This window comes from Manis javanica, chromosome 2, assembly GCF_040802235.1.
Source record: "Manis javanica isolate MJ-LG chromosome 2, MJ_LKY, whole genome shotgun sequence".
Taxonomy (NCBI): Eukaryota; Metazoa; Chordata; class Mammalia; order Pholidota; family Manidae; genus Manis; species Manis javanica.
In genome coordinates this window covers 6644263-6659471 of record NC_133157.1, presented here as the reverse complement: position 1 = coordinate 6659471, position 15209 = coordinate 6644263, and the positions used below count along the sequence as shown (strand labels likewise).

Genomic DNA, 15209 nt, shown 5'->3' with positions numbered 1-15209 from the left:
CTTTTTAATAATTTTATATTATTCATGTGAATCTTTTACTTGTAGTATCGGTGTAAATTACTCTTGTTTTGGATTTTATTTTCTAAAGGTTGAATATGCAGACTGTGTTGATAAATTGGAGAAAGAACTAGTTATAAAATACAGACATCAGTTTGAAGAACTTTATAAAACTGAAGCACCAACTTGGGAGACACATGGGAACCTCATGGTATGTGGTCATTGGACCCTCCCATAACTCTTAGGAGAATTGTTAAGTCTTTCTTGTAGAGCTCCAAGTTAACTTATTTATTCACTTACTAATGTTTCATGTATATATTTATTAATTTATTCATTGATTAACTTTTATAGATTATCATTCTTCAGAGAAGTTTAATCATGTCATATGGTTCAAAACACTGATGACTTAACAAATGGTACTTAATTCTGGACCTTTTTCCTTGACTTTTGTCTATCCAGTTAATTTACTTTCTGTTCTTACCTAAAATGCTCTCTTAGTGATGACTGGAACGCTAAACCCCAGATTTCATCTTCTTTGTCATCATGTATTAAGTATGTGACGCTAGTCTGATTATATTAAGTCTTCAGCCAGTCTGCATTTATAGATTAGAACGTGACCTTTTTCTTTTTTACACTAAAGTATTGTTGATGTAAAATCTTATATTGGTTTCAAATATTATAACACAGTGGTTCAACAGTTACCCATATTATTAAATCCTCATCTGCTCTAGTGAGGTTACTATCTATCAGTGTAGTAAGATGTTACAGAATCATTGACCACATTCTCCATGCTGTACTACCGTCCCTGTGACCACCTTACATTGTGATTGCAAATTTATTGTCCCCTTTATTCACTTCACCCTCCCCCCGCATCTGCTTGAACCCCTCCCCCTCCCCCTTGGTAACCACTAGCCCCTTCTCAGTGAGAACATGACCTTTTTTGTTTTGAAAATAACATATTTATTAAAACAATTTAACCAAAACACAGACAGTAGCTATTTAAAATATTTCATAGTACGGCCCATTTACAATAGCAACAAAAGTATTAATTTTTCAGGAATAAGTTTATAACAATCCAAAATCTAAAGGGAAGTTTAAAATGCTATGAAGGGTATGAAAGAAGTCATAACCAAATGGAAAGACACACCACATTCTTTTTTTTTTTATTAAGGTATTATTGATACACACTCTTAATGAAGGTTTCACATGAAAAAACAATGTGGTTATTACGTTCACCCATATTACTGTGTCCCCATACCCCATTGCGGTCTGCCCAGCAGTGTAGTAAGATGCCACAGTTACTATTTGCCTTCTCTGTGTTACACTGTCTTCCCCATGATCCCCCCCACACCATGTGCCAACCATAATACCACTTAATCCCCTTCTCCCTCCCTCTCCACCCACCCTTCCCCACCCCTCCCCTTTGGTAACCACTGGTCCCTTCTTGGAGTTTGTGAGTCTGTTGCTGTTCGTTCCTTCAGTTTTGCTTCATTGTTTTATTCCACAAATGAGGGAAATCATTTGGTACTTGTCTTTCTCCACCTGGCTTATTTCACTGAGCATAAATGGTAGGATTTGTTTCTTTCTTATGGCCTGAATAGTATTCTGTTGTGTATATGTACCAGTCAGCTACTGATGGACACTTAGGTTGCTTCCATATCTTGGCTATTGTAAATAGTGCTGCAGTAAACATAGGGGAGCATATGTCCTTTTGAATCTTAGAAATTATATTTTTTGGGTAAATTCCTAAGAGTGGAATTCCTGGGGCAAATGGTATTTCTATTTTTAGTTTTTTTGAGGAACCTTCATACTGCTTTCCACACTGGTTGAACTAGCTTACATTCCCACCAGCAATGTAGGAGGGTTCCCCTTTCTCTGCATCCTCACCAGCATTTCTTGTTCCTAGTCTTTTCTATGTTGGCCATCCAAACTGGTGTGAGGTGATATCTCATTGTGGTTTTTATTTGCATTTCCCTGATGATTAGTGATGTGGAGCATCTTTTCATGTGTCTGTTGGCCATCTCAATTTCTTCTTTGGAGAATCGTCTGTTCATATCCTCTACCCATTTTTTTTTTACAAGTACATATTTCATTTATATATGGAATCTAAAAAACAAAACAAATAAACAAAAAAGAATTAAACCCATAAATACCAGCAACAGGCTGTTGGTACCATAGGGGAGGAGGTCCTCCACCCATTTTTTAATCGGGTTATTTGCTTTTTTGCTTTTTGGGTGTTGAGGCGTGTGAATTCTTTATATCTTTTGGATGTTAACCCCTTGTCAGATATGTCATTTACAAATATATTTTCTCATACTGTAGGATGCTTTTTTGTTCTGTTGATGGTGTCCTTTGCTGTACAGAAGCTTTTTAGTTTGATGTAGTCCCATGTGATCATTTTTGCTTTTGTTTGCCTTGCTTGAGGAGATGTGTTCAGGAAAAAGTTGCTCATGTTTATATACAGGAGATTTTCGCCTATATTGTCTTCTAAGAGTTTTATGGTTTCATGACTTACATTCAGGTCTTTGATCCATTTTGAGTTTACTTTTGTATATGGCGATAGACAATAATCCAGTTTCATTCTCTTGCATGTAGCTGTCCGGTTTTGCCAACATTAGTTGTTGAAGAGGCTGTCATTTCCCCATTGTATGTCCATGGCTCCTTTATCATGTATTAATTGACCATATATGCTTGGGTTTATATCTGGGCCCTCTAGTCTGTTCCATTGGTCTGTGGTTCTGTTCTTGTGCCAGTACCAACTTGTCTTGATTACTGTGGCTTTGTAGTAGAGCTTGAAGTTTGGGAGCGTAATGCTCCCACTTTATTCCTTCTCAGGATTGCTTTGGCTGTTCAGGGTCTTTTGTGGTTCCATATGAGTTTTAGAACTGTTTGCTCTAGTTCGTTTAAGAAGGCTGTTGGTATTTTGATAGGCATTGCATTGAATCTGTGGATTACTTTAGGCAGGATGGCCATTTTGGCAATATTAATTCTTCCTATCCATGAGCATGGGATGTGTTTCTATTTATGGGTGTCTTCTTTAATATCTCTCACAAGTGTCTTGTAGTTTTCAGGGTATAGGTCTTTCACTTCCTTGGTTAGGTTTATTCCTAGGTATTTTATTCTTTTTGATGGAATTGTGAATGGAACTGTTTTTCTGATTTTTCTTTCTGCTAGTTCATCATTAGTGAATAGGAATGCCACAGATTTCTGTGTATTAATTTTATATCCTGCAACTTTGCTGAATTCAGATATTAGATCTAGTAGTTTTGGAGTGGATTCTTTAGGGTTTTTTATGTACTATATCATGTCATCTGCAAACAGTGACAGTTTAACTTCTTTACCAATCTGGAAGTCTTTTATTTCTTTGTGTTGTCTGACTGCTGTGGCGAGGACCTCCAGAACTATGTTGAATAGAAGGACATACCATATTCTTGATGATAAAGACGGTACCACAAAAATGTTACTATTTATATTAAACTGTGACTTTAGTGCATATCCAGAAAAAATACCAACATGTGTTTGTTTTGCCTTTTGTTTTGGAACTGGACAAAGCTGATGTTAAAATTTGTATGAAAAACAAGTAAAAATAGCCAGGAAATTTTTGAAAAAGGAAATAATGAAAAAAAATTAGATAATAAGACTACAGTAATTGAAAGCACCACTAAATAGATTGGTGAATAGAGTATTTTAGAAAGTCTAGCTATAGACCCAAATACTGATAGTAAATCAGTTAGTATATGGGAAAGGGAGCATTTCAAATCAGTGGGGAAATTCATTCAATAAAGGATGTCGGCACTGCTGGGTAGCCATCTAGAGAAAAATTAAACTGTATCTCTGTCTCATACCTGCTGTCAAAAGAAAATCAGATCAGTGATTTAAATTAAACCAAATTTAACTATAAAAGTGCTAGAAGAAAAAATGTTTTGTTTGCAATGGAGAAGATTTTTTTTTTTTGAAAAATTTTTTTAATGAAAAGAGTGATCTTTGGGACTTTTTTTTCTTGTCATTAAGGATATCACTGATATACAATCTTATGAAGGTTTCGCATGAGCCACATTGTGGTTTCAACATTCACCCATATTATCAAGTTTCCCCCCGATCCCATTGCAGTTGCAGTCACTGTCTGTCAGTGCAGTAAGATGCTATAGAGCATTACTTGTCTTGGAGATTTTTTTAAAGTAAAACTCAGAAGTCTTAAAAGAAGAAAAATGGTAAACCAAGCAACATCAAATCAAAAACTTTTGCAAGGCAAAAACAAAAACAGTGCCTGCTATAAACAAAGTCAAAAGACAAATTCGTGTCACAAAGGGTTCTTAAAACAGAAAGCATGCCTATAAATAAGTAAAACCCAGTAGAAAAACAGGCAAAAGCAATGAAAAAATTCACATGACAACACTCTTCCAAGGGATGTGATAATGAGTACTCAGTTGTATCTTGCTGCATAAATTGGTATATTTTTAAGTGGAAAACTTGACAATAACTAGAAATTGAAAAGCACATATTTCTTGACCTAGCATTTACACTTTGAGTTTATCCCATAAATTCAAATTCTGTAAATGAAAAATCCGTAGTCTCCCCTCCTCAGCTTTATTCAGGTATAATTTCCTTCCAATAAAATTCACTATTTTAAGTGTACAGTTTGAGTTTTGCAATTACATATAGTTATATGTGGTATCCACCTGCACAGTCACTATGTAGAACATTTTTGTCTTCCCAGAAAGTTTGCAGTTAATCTATGTGACCCTTAATCTGCTTTTTGTCACCATCGGTTTTTTAAATTACTATGATTCTTTTATTTCGGTAAAATGCACATAACTTAAAATTTTTATCAGCTTAACCATTTATAAGTCTAACTGTCACTATCATTTTGTCTTTTCTAAACTTTCATGAAAATAGAACCATACACTGTGTGGTCTTTTCTGACTTAGCATAATGGTTTTGAGATTCATCCATGTTTTATCATGTAACATTCCTGTTTATGGCTAAATCCATTCCATTGTATGGATATGTCGCATTTTGTTTTCCATTCATCACTTTGTGGATATTTGGGTTATTTCCGTTTTTTTGGCTATCTGAATAATGTACTGTTAACATTAATGTCCATCTCTTTGTGTGGATGTCCGTTTTCATTTCTCTTGGATAAATAAATACCCTAGAGTTGGATTGTTGGGTCATATTGTAAGTGTGTGTTTTTGTCTTTATAAAGCATAACGTACTGGTCTCCATAGTGGCTGTACCATTTTCCATTCCTACCAGAAAGTATGAGAAATCTTTTTGCTCCATGTCATTAACAATACTTGGTATGATCACTGTTTTTAATTTTAGACATTCTAATAGGTGTGTAGTGGTGTCCCATTGTGGTTTTAATTTGTGTTTCCCTGATTACCAGTGATGTTGAGCATCTTTTCATGTGCTTAATTGCTTGTAACTTTGGAGAAGCGATTAATCAAATCTTTGGTCCATTGTTTTTATTGGGATGTTTGTCTTGTTACTGAATTATTAAGAGTTTGCTGTGTATTCTGGAGACAACCCATTTGACAGATGGATGTTTACAAATGTTTTCTCCCATGTTATGACGTGTTTTTTCTCACATTAACTGTGTCTAAGAGCAAAAATTTTAAATTTTGATGAAATCTGTTTTATTAGATTTTTCTATTATGATGCTTGCCTTTTGGGCCTTGTTTTAGAAATCTTTGCTTAACCTAATGCCACAAAGATTTTTCTTTTGGAAATTTTATAGTTTTAGCTCTTAAATTTAGGGCAGTAATTTTTAGTTAATATTTATGCATGGTGTGAGTTAAGGGAGAAGATTCATTTTTTCCTCCATACAGATATCTTCTTCCAGTACCATTTATTAAAAAGGCTGTCTTTTCCCATTGATAAATCTTGGCATATTTGTGAATCATCAGGTGATCATGTAAGTGTGAGTCGGTCTCTGGTCTGTTCAACTCTACATCTGTCTTTGTGCCAGTATCACACTGTCTTGATTATTGTAGCCTTATATTTAGTTTAGACTTCTTCAACCTTGTTCTTTTTCAAAATGTTGAACTGTTCTTTCTATATCAACTTTAGAATCAGCTTGTTTTTCTCCAAAAACAAAAGCAGTTTTCTAGGATTTGGGTTAGAATTTTATTGAATCCATAGATCAATTTGAGGAGAATTGCCATCTTAATACTAAGTCTTCCAATGTATGAACCTAGTATAACCCTCAGTTTATGTACATCTTTGTTAATTTCCCTAAGTAAGGTTTTATTGTTTTCAGTATTCAAGTATTATGTATCTTTTGTAAAATGTATTCTTCAATATTTTACTTTTGTAAATGCCATTGTAATTTTATTTTTAATTCATTTTACAGTTGCTCACTGTTGGTATTTAGAAATACCGTTGATTTTTCTACAGTATCTTGTATTTTGTTACCTTGCTAATAAATTCACTTATTCTGAAGTATTTCCTATGCACATGACTGTGCTGTTTGTAAAAAAGGACAGTTTGACTTCTTTTCAATTTGTATGTCTTCTGTCTTTCTTGTCTTATTAGCTAATTAGGGCCTCCAGGACAGTGTTGAATAGAAAGCCAACATTCTTACCTTGTTCCTGATCTTAGACAGAAAACATTTCATTTTTTACCATTGAGTATAATGTTGTAAATTATTTTTGTAGCTGTCCTTTATCAAAGTGAGAATTCCCTTCTATTCTTATTTTACTGAGGGTTTTTTAGTTTTTATTAGGAATGAGTGTTAAGTTCTGTCCATTTTCTTTTGCATCTTGCATCTTTAAATACTCTTACGATTATTCGCTTTTACTCTGTTAATATAGTGAGTTATATTGATTTTTTGGATATCAGAGCAATCTTGAATTTCTGGCATAAACCCCACTTTGTCATGGTATATTTTGCTTTTTCTATATTGCTGGATTTGACTTGCTGAAACTTTGTTAGGGATCTTTGTGCCTATTTTGTGTTCGTAGTTTTCCTGTGATGTCTTTGGTTTTTATATGAGGGTGATATTGGTCTCACAAATAATGTTCCTTCTTCCTATTATCTGAAAGAATTTGTGTGGTATTATTATTTCTTCCTCAAATGTGTGATGGAATTTACCAGCGAAGCCATCTCAAACTACAGTTTTCTTTGTGGGAAAGTTTTAAATTCTAAATTCAGTTTTCTGTAATCGATAGAGAGCTATTCAGGTTTCCTGTTTCTTTTTGGTTTTTGGTAATTTGTATCTTTCAAGGAATTTGTCCATTTCATCTAAGTAGTCAAATTTATTTGCTTAAAGCTGTTAATGATATTTAAAAAATATTTTTACTATCTGTAGGATCTGTAGTGATGTCTTCTGACTCATTTCTGATAGTGGTAGTTTTTGTCTTCAGCTTTCTCTGTTGTTTGTCCTTTTTATAATTCATTGATCTCTTCTTTGATATTTCTGTTTTCTTATTTCTTATTTTTAATTTGCTCTTTTTCTGATTTTTTTAAGGTAGACACTTATATAACAGATTTTAGGTCTTTTCTAATAAATAACTATAAGTAGTGCATAAGCATTGCTTTTTGGTTCACAAATTTTGATATGTTGGATTTCATTATCATTCATTTCAAAATAGTTGATAATTTCTCTTGTGATTTTCTTTGAAAATTATTTAGAAGTGTGTTGTTGAATTTCCAACATTAGATGTTTTCTTAGAGGTCTTGTTGCTGATTTTTAACTTGATTCCTTATGATCAAAGAACATTCTGTATCATTTCAACCTTTATAATTTTCTGTATCATGGTTCATATCCCATCATGTGGTGTATCCTAGTGAACATAGCATGTACATGTGAAAAGAACTTGTATTTGGTAGTGTTGGAAGTGGTGGTCTACAATTACCAATCAGAATTGTTTAGCTCTCCTATGTCCTTTCTCATTTTTTTATCTAGTTGTTCTGTGAGTTGTGTAACTATTTTTTAGTACCACAGATTGGTAATAACCTAAATGCCCATCCAAGTAGCTGGTTATAAATCACGGCATTTACATGTAGTGGAGTACTGTGAAACATTAGGAAATGATGAGGGGACTTACTGATAGATTACTGTGCAGCTCTAAAAAGGAATGAAAAACAAAGAAATTCTTAATATACTACTAGAGGAAATAATCTTTAAGTGAAAAAAGTAATCAAAATTGTGTTTGATATATTATTTGGGTTAGAGATGGACATGTAGATGGATGGATGGATGGAGAGATGGACTGGCAGACTATAGAATGAATGAATGAATGTGTGTGACATGTTAGTGGAAGGAGAGACAAGGACTTCTAATAGTGGTTTCTACTGGGGAGAGGTTTGGATGACTGGGCAATAGGAATTGTAGGGAGGGAAACCTTTTTTTTACCCTATTCTTATACATGTATTAGCTAATACAAATAACCTTAAAATTTTAAATATGTTTTTAAATTTGGCTTTATTTCTTGACCGTTATTTCTTCATTGGTTGTATAGACTGAGTGCCAGGTGTCTCGCTGGTTTGTTCAATGTCTTCGGGAACAGTCCATGCTGCTAGAAATTATTTTCCTTCATTATGCATACTTTGAGATGACACCTAGTGACCTACTGGCATTAACCAAGATGTTTAAAGACCAAGGATTTGGTAGTAGGCAAACGAACAGGCACCTGGTGGATGAGACCATGGATCATTTTGTGGATCGGATTGGGTGAGTATGAATGAATTGAGGTCATAGAGCTTGTTTGGAACCATGTTCAGAGCATTGATATTCTATCAGTGTAGATGGGTGAGGGGAGGGATAGGTGTATTTTTCACTTAACGGGTGAAGAAATAGATGAGTGTACCACCATGTTCCAGATCATACAAGGAGTACAGACTAGGATTGTGAGAGACATGGTCCCTCAAAATTAGTATTGCATTTATTCTTTTACTTACCATCTTAATCTAAGAGGTTCATCCATTCATTCAACAAAAAATCTGTTGAGCACACAGAGAAGACAGGTGGTGATTATACAGCATCTTGCTATGCTGATGGACAGTGACTGTAGTGGGGTGTGTGTGGGATACTTGGTGAGGGGGGGAGCCTGGTAAACATAGTGTTCTTCATGTAATTGTAGATTAATGATAGAAAAAAAAATCTGTTGAGCAACTGCTATAGGTCAGGCACTGCACAGATGCTAAGAAGACAGTGATAAACAAGGCAGATGTGTTCCCTGCCCATTTTGAGGTCATAGTCTCTGAACTTTGAATTGGATATATCCACATTTTAAGGCCTCTTCCCTCTTGAACAGATGCATACTTGAGCAGAAAGACTGTTTGGGTCATGTGTAATTGGTGGCTCTAGAAATCCTTAGTACTAAGGTTTGTACTTCAGTAGGCACAACCCACGTACGACTATCAAGTGCTTAAAATATGGCTGGTCAAATTGAGATGTGCCAAAGTGTTAACACATACTGGATTTAGAAGGCTTAGTATGAAAAAAGAATGTAAAAATTACTCATTAATAATTTTTTTTGATATTGAAGTATCTTAGATTTCACATTATTCTCCAGTGAGGTTTAGAGTAGAGTATATGACACCATGATACCTTTTTTCCCAGCTACTTCAGTGCCCTTATCCTGGTGGAAGGCATGGATATTGAATCCTTGCATAAGTATGCTTTGGATGACAGAAGAGAATTGCACCAGTTTGCCCAGGACGGGCTTATTTGTCAGGTAAAGTTGGAACAGCCTCCTTTTCAGATGATTTATAGTTAATAGTATGTTTTTAACTGCTCAACTGCACTGCCACATAACATTTTTCTTGTTGTGGAATTTGAAGTCCTACATTATTAAGAATTGAATCTGGAAGAAATCTCAGATTTGTCAGTTATCCATACAGACAGAGGTGATAGGTGAATCTGTGGAATGAGTAGAGGCACTCAGAGAGATGGTAAAAGGCCAAAGAGGCCCAAAGACAAAGCCTTGGTGGGTGTCTGCATTTATGGAGCCTGTGAAAGAAGAGGAAAGGGGAAAAACATTGAGATGGGATGGTTAGAAAGACAGAAAATGAGATCAGAGAAAGTTCAAGAAATAGCAGAGGAAATTTGGTGGAGTCTTCATTTGAACATGTATTCTGTAATCTTAGATGAAGATAATTTAAAATCAGGAGAAAAAAATGTGGGTAAAGGGAAGAGTAATTGGAGAGTTTATTAGTGAGTAGTCGGGAGCTTGGGAAGAGTAAAGTATCAGAATGGGAGAGGGAGCCGCTGTGGATAAAAGGAAGACTTACTAAGATGATGAAGGATCCTGTGGAGAGGTCTTAACCCTTTCTTTTTAGTGTCACAGATGTTATTCTTTTCCTAGGATATGGACCATTTGATGTTGTCTTTCGGGGACATTCCGCATCATGCCCCAGTGCTGTTGGCTTGGGCTCTCCTCCGTCACACCATGAATCCAGAAGAGACGAGCAGTGTTGTCCGGAAGATAGGCGGTACAGCCATCCGGCTGAATGTATTTCAGTACTTGACCCGACTGCTCCACTCATTGGCCAGTGGGGGAAATGATGTGAGGCTCAAGCTGTTGGTATTTGAGTGTGAGAATGGGCAAAAAATAGGGCATAAGCTCACTAATGAATCAAAATAATAGTAATAATCATAATAGTGACATGGATAATGATAATGTTGTAAGTGACCTTTATAGACCATTTGCTATGACCAAACACTGTGCTCAGCACTTTCTGTATATTATCTCATTTCAGCCTTACAACAGTTCATTGCCCTAGGGACCATCCTGTTTTACACATTAGGAAATTGAGACTCAGAAATATAGCTGCTCACAGGAACATTAATTGCCAGTTAGTGGTGCATTTGGTTTGAATCCACTATGTCTGACTCTGCCACTATGGTCTGTCTCCTAGAAGATAGCTTTAGCCAGATTGCCTGGAGAAATCTTTTTTGGGTGCTTACTCATTCACCTGTAACAGCATGAATTAGAAATCCCTTGAGTCTTGTGTTGGGGCTTAATTTCAGTGGCAGTTTAGTCAGCTTGTTTTGATACGCTAAAATGAAACCATAGCCAGCAGACCCCAGTCGGCGGCACTGGTTGGTTTATCTTGGAGACAGTTCAGGCAGTTGCATCATTCATATCAGCACACAGACCTTTCTCTGGACTGGATTATTCCCCATGAAAACTTTGATCATTTTTAAAATGGTTCCTATTGATTTTATTCTTGACTTAGCTATAACATTTGTGGTTCCTGCTTTCTCTTTTCTCCCTTTGTCTTCCTGATCTTGGGACTAAATTAGGAAGCCTCGGATTCCCTTCCCATTTGTTCACAGACTGTATTAATGTAGGATTATGTTCAATGGGGAAGAGTTGTGTCATTCCAAATTACCTACTCCTTTGCCGTTACAGTGTACCACCAGCACTGCATGCATGTGTATCTACGGGCTCCTTTCCTTCGCTCTCACCTCTCTGGAGCTGCACACGCTGGGCAGTCAGCAGGTCAGTGTCTAGCTTCCATGAGGCTCTCTACACTGCCCAACTCTGCCTTCATGTCTCCAAGATAACCCTTTGGAGTTGATTTAACAAACACCATACATTTCAGGTATTAATTTGTGCATTGGCTGGAACATTGCTATAACAAGGAAATTTGTTTCACAGTGTATACAGATATCCAATCTTTTTTTTTTTTTTTGGTATCATTAATATGCAATCACATGAGCAACATTGTGGTTACTAGATTCCCCCCATTATCAAGTCCCCACTTATACAGATATCCAATCTTATGTTGTACAACTGAAACCAATACATGTCAATTATACCTCTGTAAAAAGATTAAATTTGTTTTCATTAATGATTTGATACTCTGGCATAGAGTACTATACTTGATTCTTTTCCCATATTTACCAGTTTTCTCTAGTATCCTACGAAGGTGGCTAGTGAGGGTTTTAAAATATTTTTACATATCATTGTGAACTCACAGGTTTAAGTCTATAAACTGTTTTAATCCATTGCAGTTAGTCCTAACCTTTGGGTTGCCCATCTTTGGCAGTAAGAGCCCTTCCAGACCACCTGCTGAGTGTGGCGCCACCCTCACATGGTTGGATAGCTCGGTCCCGTTGCTTTGTGGTATGACAAACCATTGCAGCATTGCCTTAGAATAGTCCTGCCCCAGACCTGGAATCTGCCATTTCTCTAAGAAGCCCTGGTTCCTTTCAATGGGAAATGATACTTGAGAAATTTTTTTAGAAGTTAAGTCATTGTATTCCTTTTTAATGATTAGTGACTTATTTTAGAAATTGATGAAATTGGTAAACATGAAACTTTCTTATCATTGGAAAGAAAAAATTGGTGTCAATTGAAAGACTCAATTTCCAAAGCTCTAGGGCATAGAACGAACAAGTTCTGCATCCTTTGCCAAAATTCTGGTCACATTTGTAACCTGCTGTATACTTAGAAGGTTGGTATGAACATGGGTTGTAAGAGCCCTAGTGCTTGTTTTCTTTTAATCACCCAGAAAGCCTTTATTAGATTCCCACTGTGTGCCAAGGTCTGTGTTAGGTGCTGATGATAAAAAAATTAAAAGGGCATTCTTCTTGCCCTCTAAAGGGAGTGTAGCTGAGCCTTGTATATGTGGCATTTAAAAATTTGCAGTCCACTTCCCCATACATTATGTCATTTAATCCTTGCCATGTAATACTGTGAAGTGGATATTGTCACCATTTTACAGATGAAGAATTTGAAATTAAGACAGGTTAATCTATCTAACATCATACAGCAGATACAACACACTCTGGACAGGGTATATATATATAATCTTACTTTTTAGACTTGGAGTTCTTTCTGACGTCTTTTTGAAGGTATAATTGGTGTTTTTATTTCAACAGAATACAGACTCGTTCATCTAGGGAAAATAAGCCATTTTCTTCCCTTTCCTTCAACAGGATCTGATAGACACAGCATGTGAAGTACTGGCAGACCCTACCCTTCCAGAGCTATTCTGGGGGACGGTAAGTATGTCAAAGGGAGTCATGCTATGGTATTCTTTTGTAGCAAAAATATTTATCAAGCACTTACTGTGTAAAAAGTCTTAGTATATACTAAGCATATATGTCTGTTTTCTCATTTAATCTATATAAAAAAATCTATGAAGTAGATAGCATTGTTATCACCAACTTGCATAGAAGGAAAAATTATGCTGAAAGATGTGACGAGACTTGCCCAAGGTCTCACAGCTAGACAGACAACCAGGATCAGGGTCCAGTTCTGTCTGGCTTGAGTCTGTAGTCCATGTTTTTAACCGTATGCTCTTTGTCCTGTCCACCAAGTTGTGATCCACATTTGGAATCTCAGGCACCAGTAGTGCTGTAGTAACTCTTAAACTCCTGTTGGGGAGTTATCAGAGTATTATAGCTGGTCAGAGTAAGAATTTGGCTTTGGAGAGAACAGTTTCTCATTAGTCCTTAGTCTTGGCATTGACTGTAGCCTCCAGCTGCAAGGCCCAGCTGGTGGATTTTTCCCTTGAACTGTGGCCTGACTGATCTGCCCAGGTATCTTACCCCCCTTTTTACTGAGACACCATCGAGTCTTAGAGAATCACAGTGCTCCTGGGAGAAGCTGGTGTGAAGCAATACTTAGGTTGAGGGTCTGTTCTCTTGTGGGTGGCTAAATGCTGACATGTTGGTTGCTTTTCACTCTGGGAACCATGTCATGCAAAAGTGAACAGTGTTGTCTTCCTACAGAGAGGGTGGCTGGGGACAGGTTACTGGCAGCAATAGTAGTTTCTGTTCAGGTCCTAACTAAAAAATTTTTTTAAATATTTATTTTTATTTTTTAAACCATAACATTTATTGTGTAACTAGTCATTGAAATCCTTAAGCTGAACCAGATGCTGCAGCAGCTGTCCCCTTGGGTTTAGGTGTCATTCCTTCAAGGAATCCATGCTGGAATCTGTGGTGTACAAGTTTTAGGTGCCTTGTTCTGCGTATGCCACTGGTATTTCGTCCTTTTGCCTCAGCACTCCAGTTATACCTTCGCTTCCGCTTGCCTGGGCAGCCACATTTGCCACAGGGTGACTTCTGAAGGTCATAGGCAGTGGCAAAATCTTACTGTAATGATGACGTTCCCTTAGTCATCTCACTTCTGCAACTGAAACCAAAGAGCTAAATTGGTTGTTGATAGCCTTTTTCAGTGGAAATATGCAGGTCTTCAATTATTAGGTGATGATGTCTGCCTAAAAGAAAGGATTAATTTTAGATTTTCTTAAGATTGCTGGGCAGTTTGGAGATGGGTTAAATCGTGGATAACGTGAAGGTCAGTGACTTCTCCCCTTGCACGTAGGAGCCAACTTCTGGTCTTGGGATCATTCTGGACAGTGTGTGTGGAATGTTTCCCCATCTCCTCTCCCCACTCCTGCAGTTGCTGCGAGCCCTTGTATCAGGGAAGTCTACTGCCAAAAAGGTAGGTGGTTCAGTTGGATGCCTGAAGAAAGAGATTTTTTAGAAATCCTTTCTGCTTTCTATGTTGAAGTTTCACTGCCAAGGTAAGAATTAGTCTGAAGATGAGTGAGAAATGCCAGAGAAAGTGCCTCAGTTCTATAGAGTTAAGTGAAGATCTTTTTATTAACTATCTGTTGTAGATACTGAGGGAATAGGACAAAATATAAAGGTACTGAATAGCTAATTGGAAGAGAACAATAGATAAATGATAGATAGGTAGATAAATAGATACATACATAGATAGATAGATACATAGATACATAGATAAATAAATCATAAAGCGAGGTGGTATATAGTAACTGTCATCTGAGTAGTAGAAACCATACTGTTCAGCAGACAGTTATCTGTGGGGTGAGGGGCCTTGAGTTGGGGGTTAAGGATAGTGCAGATTTGGCAAGGAGTAGAAGCAACTCCAGGGACAGTCACAGTTAGTAAGAAGGGTTAGTAAGAAGTTTGAAGGTCAGCACGTACACAGTCTGGCTGAAAGAGCAGAAAAGCAGATGTGGGAGGCCTCACGTGTCCCCTAGGTAAATCTGTGGCTGGGTTTTTTTCTGCATGTTGGCAGGTGTATAGTTTCTTGGATAAGATGTCTTTCTACAATGAACTTTATAAGCACAAGCCCCATGATGTGATCTCCCACGAAGATGGAACTCTGTGGCGGAGGCAAACACCCAAACTCCTTTACCCTCTTGGTAAGGTAGAGACCCTGGTTGGGGAACCTCTTTCCTACTGCCTGTATTTAGACCCCATCCTTGCTGTTGTA

The 15209-nt window shown here is 36.8% G+C and overlaps 1 protein-coding gene across 3 annotated transcripts in view; it reads left to right on the top strand.

Annotated features, from left to right (window-relative positions):
- NUP188 (nucleoporin 188) overlaps positions 1 to 15209 on the top strand; it is a 47595-nt gene that overhangs the window by 12621 nt on the left and 19765 nt on the right. For all 3 annotated transcript variants that reach the window (XM_037007968.2, XM_037007969.2, XM_037007970.2), the window contains exons 8-15: positions 89 to 208; positions 8463 to 8674; positions 9566 to 9680; positions 10311 to 10511; positions 11361 to 11450; positions 12893 to 12958; positions 14289 to 14408; positions 15012 to 15138. In XM_037007968.2, the coding sequence (XP_036863863.2) occupies positions 89 to 208; positions 8463 to 8674; positions 9566 to 9680; positions 10311 to 10511; positions 11361 to 11450; positions 12893 to 12958; positions 14289 to 14408; positions 15012 to 15138 (1051 nt within the window). The remainder of the gene's footprint in view (positions 1 to 88; positions 209 to 8462; positions 8675 to 9565; positions 9681 to 10310; positions 10512 to 11360; positions 11451 to 12892; positions 12959 to 14288; positions 14409 to 15011; positions 15139 to 15209) is intronic.